At 32.7% G+C, this 6,032-nt stretch overlaps 1 protein-coding gene across 1 annotated transcript; it reads right to left on the bottom strand.

Moving 5' to 3' along the window:
• Window positions 1-4,659: 4,659 nt before the first annotated feature.
• On the bottom strand, window positions 4,660-5,820 carry LOC149544068 (pathogenesis-related thaumatin-like protein 3.7). Its single transcript, XM_089798669.1, has 2 exons — window positions 5,719-5,820; window positions 4,660-5,617 (listed from the first exon to the last, which is right to left on the bottom strand). Exons 1-2 carry the CDS (start codon window positions 5,783-5,785, stop codon window positions 4,992-4,994), a joined length of 693 nt encoding a protein of 230 aa, XP_089654795.1. The 5' UTR covers window positions 5,786-5,820; the 3' UTR covers window positions 4,660-4,991.
• Between the last annotated feature and the right edge of the window lie 212 nt (window positions 5,821-6,032).

The following is a 6,032-nucleotide window of genomic DNA, read 5'->3' as shown; positions in this document are numbered from 1 at the left end:
GATGTCAAGATCTTGAAGAAAAGATTATATTCTTGGAAGAAATATGTTTTAGGTTCATAAGAAACTTAGAATCATAGTGGTGATTATAAGAACAAAAATAGAATTTTTTTGGATGGTCCATGTAGGAAATTGATTTGGGGAGCTCATGCTCTAAATTCCAATGCAATGAAGATGAACATATTGGTGCTCTCTTCTTAAAAAATATAAAAGTAGGAGTAAAGTAAAGGCTTAGCTCCAATATAATGATCCTCTATGAGAACACATAGCCATGTCAAAGAAAAGAGGAGTAGCTTGACATTAATCATGATTTTTTGAACATTAATGAGGATTCATTTGTTAAAAAATGGAGATTATTGAAGTTCAAAAAAATATCAAGTAATCTTGAGGGTATTTTTCCTTGTTTCTCTTTTTTTTTTTCTTATGGGCCATGTATTGTATTTAGCTTTTCTTCTTTAGTTGTTGATATCTATTTTTCTTTCAATTTAGTGAAAATATCTTTTTATAAAAGGGTTTTAAGGCCTCTTTAGAACATCTTTATTCTAAGAAAGGACAACTTCCCAAATTCACAATTATAGGTACAAATTACAATCTAATGAAAATGGGAAAATAAAAGTAATGGAGAAATGTAAGTGGTATCTACATCTGATAAAAAATACTATGTTCAATTTTAGTTTGTTTGTTTCAACCCAAACCATCCCTCATGGATTCTCATTTCTTTTATAGATAAGTATTTTTAAATTATTATATCTCTAATGAGAAAGGTTTTATAATTTTTATTTATTTTTCTATCATAGCTCTATAATTGGCCTCCCATCACTAGACAATAACCTACAACACAATGGTAAGTCGTCAACCTCTCATCTAGGTAGTTTTGAGTTTGAGTCTATCTGAGTATAAAAAGTATTAACTAATGTTTAAAAAATATTAATTTAAATCTTACCCTCTTCCCATTACCCATCCAAAAAAAAAAGATATGAATTACTAGTGTAGTTGTTGCTCCTCAATAGTCTTTTCATTGTCCTTACTCTACACAAATTAATTGTTTGCATACTTTTGTTATTTATTCGGATTCTATTGTAAAATTTAAATATCATATGTACTATAATCATAAATTCATTTATATAGAATATGATGAATTCTACAAAATTATAAACATTAGAATTTTTAAAAAAATTGTAGTACATATTACTTATGTAGAGATATCTTAGTCCCAAAAAGTGGAAAGATACAAGGATTTTCTAATAATTTCATAACAAATATTGTTTTAATTCTATTGACAAAATATATGTTGTTTATACAACCCTACATAAGTTTGTTTTTTATTAACGGTAAAAGTAGGTATTGAGGGGACCCAAAACTCCATACAAATATATTTTAAGGGGTACTAGAACCCCAACAACATGAATCTTTGCCACGTGATAAATAATTAAAGGTCTAGCAACCCATAGCAACATGAGGAACATTAACCAAGAAAGATAAAATAAAGATAAACATGTCATAAAAATCAATTCAGCCACCAAAGATGGATACACATCAATCTCTACACAAGATGGACCATAGGAGTTTTTTAGGCTCCCTAAACCACAAATTAGAAAAACCTTGACTCCCTATAACTTCAACCACATATGAGATAATATCACTAAATAAAATAGATATGAATTCCCACTAGGCATTGAATCACCACTAAAAGTACTAGTAACAATATAATCTAAATTGACCCCCCAATAGAATAAGACCTTTAAGATTAAAAAAAATCCATCTAGTAAAAAATAGGAAAAACCTAACCTCAAAATGAAGTAGTCTCTCAAAGACAATGATAAGCATAGCCCTTCGGTTCCATAAGGACAAATACTAAAAGATGCCCTCAAAAGGGTTATGGCCACAAAAAGGGAATTGAAAATCAAAAGAAATCATCTAAGAGGGTAAGAATTCCAACAATGAGATAGAGAAAGAAATAGGGCATAATATAAAAAGTATAGAACACAAAAATTCTACTCTAAAACCCAAGAATGATCTAGCCCTAGTAAAACTATTGATAAAAACCCCATCTCACAACTAGATCTACCCTAGCCAAGCATACCAGAAGCCATACAAAGATCTTGAGAACCATTAAAGAGTGGGGAAACATAGAAGATAGCCTCCCAAAATATGTCAGATCTAAAAAGCCAAAGGCTTTCTATCAAAGGCTACTTCAACACAAACCAAGATAACATCCTAAGAGAGAATGACAATGCTTCCAAATAGATTAGGCACAGAGGGGTAGCAAGGCATGCCCAATACCTCTAAGTTCATCATAGAATTGAAGTTCCCATAAACTAAAAACTCATCTCCCACATCACCTACATAGTGATTTGGAAACCAAAGAATATTGAAGTCATGGCACACCAACAAAGCACACACAAAGGGATTCCTTGGGAAAAAAAGTAGAGATTCTCCCAAGAACTCATAGGGTTCCAACCTATCAACCAACCATGCCCAAAACTATATAGGGCATAAAAAAAAATACTTATGCCTTAAGTAAGGAAGCCCTAATCTATAGCAACCATAGATCTAGCCACCACCAAATTGATCAAGGTCATTGTCGATAGTAAACTCCTCCATGAGATTAGAGATGTTTCTTGAAAGGAAAAAGAGGATCATCTAAAAGAAATTGCAACCAATGAGAGAATAGAGCCCATGAGAATCTTTTAGTCTCAAAAAAACCCTGACATAAGCATGATAAATCTTAATCACATCTGTAAAGGCTCCATTACAAATGATCTTACAAGGAGGAAGTGAATCCTCACAACTGAATAGGGTTCCTTCCACCCTATAACTCTACTCAACATAGAAAGGGACCTTCCACTAGAGAAAACCACAACCAAGAGGGATGAAACCCATTAGAGCCTCCATTAGAAAATCCCACACCTAGAAGCACAATCTTAAGATGGTAGAGAAGGCTAAATTCCCTCCCATCACACCTGATGAAAAAAAGGTTGCATCTAAGCTTGTAGACGCCATTTGGGTCTTCATCTTCTTTCAAATCTACTATCAAAACCCATATGTTGTTGGAAACCCTAAGATCTCATAAAGAGAAGTAGGAGGTAGGAACAGGAACCATACATTGACACTAGTGTGTAATATGGTCCCATGTAAGTTTTTTTCATGCAAACTTCATGAGATCTAAGGGTTTGAGTCAATTTTAAAATTAAATTGATATGTAGAGTTGGTATAATATATTCAAAGAATCTAAAGAACTTGATATGTAGATTTAGTAAAATATATTCAAAGAATCTAACTATTTTTTATATTTTTTATTCTTAATATATATATATATATATATATATATATATATATATATATATATATATATATATATATATTCAACTTAACTTAAAATATTACCTCTTCATTTAAATTTGATAATTTACGGTGCACATAAGAAAAATAAAATGTTGTCAAGAATATGTCTTTTTTTTTGAGAAAAAATAAAATGAACATTCATATTGTACTTTTAAGATTGAGACAGGGATTTAAGGTGTTAATCTTGATCTTATACAACTATAATTTTTATTAACTTTATTTTATAACCCTAAGTGCTTCCACCATTAGTCAAAATTAAGATGATTCCAATGAAATGCTTGAAGGATATGATTTATAATACATCAATGAATTTTTTTTTAAATATGATTATGTTATTTCCCTAAGATTTTTAAAACTTTAATGGATGTATGTAAATGTACATCTACATGTATATACACATATACAATAGTGTGGTGAGATAATCTATTCTAAATGTCATATGGTCATTTTGAGATGTTATTTCATCAACATGTGGAAGGTTGACAAAATTGGTGAACAATATAAAGGTCATTTTAAAGGACCTTTTTATTAAAATGATAGATTAATTTTTTATTATTTTTGGTTAGGCATATTGGTTTGTTTTATCATTTAGGAGGAAAAAAAATTGTTAAGAATGAATTATAAAAATATTAATAGAATTTATTTTTATTTTCTAATTGTAGGAATATTTGTTTTGAGTTTCATGAATAAGCAATATTAGAATATATCGAAATGAGCTAGCACTCTATTATGTATTTATTAAGTTGATTAATAGAAAACGTGAAAATAATTATAAATTTAATATAAATTGAGAATCCTCATTTTTTCAATTTCTTGACATATTCAAATAGGTTACCTTCAAAAGATTTTTTTAAAACATCCAACTAAATATTCGAAAGTGAAACAATAAAATAAAATTTATTTTTGAAACTTAAAAGTTATTAGAAAAAATTAAGTAACAAAAGAAATGCTTTAGTTTTCTTCTTAATTAAATTGTGTGTATATGTATCATCTAGTGAAACCACGACTGAAAAAAAAAGTCAATTAATTTATCTATTGAAGAGAAATTTCTTCATTATAAAAAACATAAAGAATTGTTTGTATGAAAGAAAAATAATAAACTAAAGATTCTACAATGTATATTAACTGGAATAGATATATTCATTATATTCTATAGACTTAAATATCCCTTTCCTTTGTATAACTCCATTTAAGATATATTCATTATATTCTATAGACTTAAATATCCATTTCCTTTGTATAACTCCATTTAAGATATTCGAACTGTAACATTTAGTAAGACTCGGATATTGTAACTGAATTACCTATCCCACGGTATTAAAAATCTTATGATATCTGTTTATTTATTATCTATAACAGACTGATACTTGAAAGTCAGATGTAGTGCCTTACCAAATGAAGGCTATATGACGCTTACAAAATGATAGTTTATGGTACCATGTATCAGATACTTCAAAACAAGCAGTCATACTTGAAACAAGCATGCCTTACACCAAACGATGGCTTGTTTATATGATATATCACTACCAAACGATAGTTTGTGCTACCATATATCTGAAACTAAATACGGGGGTGATCACAAGCTCACATGAGCTCATTATTCGTAGGTTCTAAGGAGCATTAATATAATCCTATATATGTATACACATCTAGGGACAGAATATAATACTGTAGTCGGTGGTGCCAGAAGGGCATGTGAAAGTGCTTGTAGTATCATCCTTGGCATAGCTGTAAGCCTGAGGACACTGCTGCTTGAATATCATGGAGTAGTTCGTGGCAGGGCAGTTGTCCTTGTACGCATTTCTGCAACAATACTGATCAGTTTGAAAGACGTTGCAGGCACTGTTGCAGCCGCCATTGACCTTCAACTCAGAAGGGCACGCAGCATTGACGTCGGCTTTGCAAGCAGTGGTTGTGCACTGTGCGTTTGTGGGGTTGATAGAAAGAGGAACGTTGAAGCCGTCCACCAGAGACACGTCGTAGAAATCTTTGTTACCGTCTCCATTCAGCGAATACTCCGCCAGCGTGGCAGGAACAGCTCCGGAGACGGTGCAGCTCAGTTGGCCGGCGCAGTCACCGGTTTGACAGCTTCCTTTCCCGCTCCCATCGAAGGAGCAGCCGGTTCGGCCCCAGAATCTCGCTCCCTTTGTCCCCGCCGCCACATCCACGCTCCACGTCTGCCCCTGGTCCAGCTGCTTCCCTCCTCCGGGTAATCCCGCCGGCCAGACTGTGTATCCGCACTGGTTCTTTATATTAAAATTAACCGCTGCCGCCTCTGTAATATAACACAAACACATATACATATTATCGTTAGCCTTGGTGATGTTATATTATTTAACCACCGGCAATAGATGTTATGTGAGCAATAAAGCTTACCTTGCATATAAAGAGAGGTGGCCAGTCCAGCCACGAGAAGAAGCGCAAACACTGAAACTGTTGCCATTTTTTATACCTTGTGGTTTGTATAAAGGATGGATTGTGTAGATGAGGAGGGATCCGTCATTTATATAGCAAAGATCACCCCCGCCATTCACGACGTATGCCGTGTATCGCACGAGATAGAGGTTACCAGAATTCAAAGTTATATTTATTAAGAAGACTTGACTTGAGGTAACAGACGGCTTGCTTCCGACCATAACGACTTGAGGAAGCCACGTGTATAAACCTTGAGGACAATCAATATTCCGACC

The sequence above is a fragment of the Cupressus sempervirens genome, chromosome 8, assembly GCF_028749045.1.
Source record: "Cupressus sempervirens isolate cs-2001-9-10 chromosome 8, ASM2874904v1, whole genome shotgun sequence".
Lineage (NCBI taxonomy): Eukaryota > Viridiplantae > Streptophyta > Pinopsida > Cupressales > Cupressaceae > Cupressus > Cupressus sempervirens.
Note: the sequence above shows the minus strand (reverse complement) of the source record. Positions and strands in the feature narration are given on the sequence as shown.

What these genes read in the sequence shown, in the direction of transcription:
- LOC149544068 (XM_089798669.1), bottom strand. Translation starts at nt 5,785, where the DNA reads ATGGCAACAGTTTCAGTGTTTGCGCTTCTTCTCGTGGCTGGACTGGCC. An exon ending in CACCTCTCTTTATATGCAAG is followed by an intron (nt 5,618 to 5,718) that starts GTAAGCTTTATT and finishes GTTATATTACAG; the next exon opens with AGGCGGCAGCGGTTAATTTT.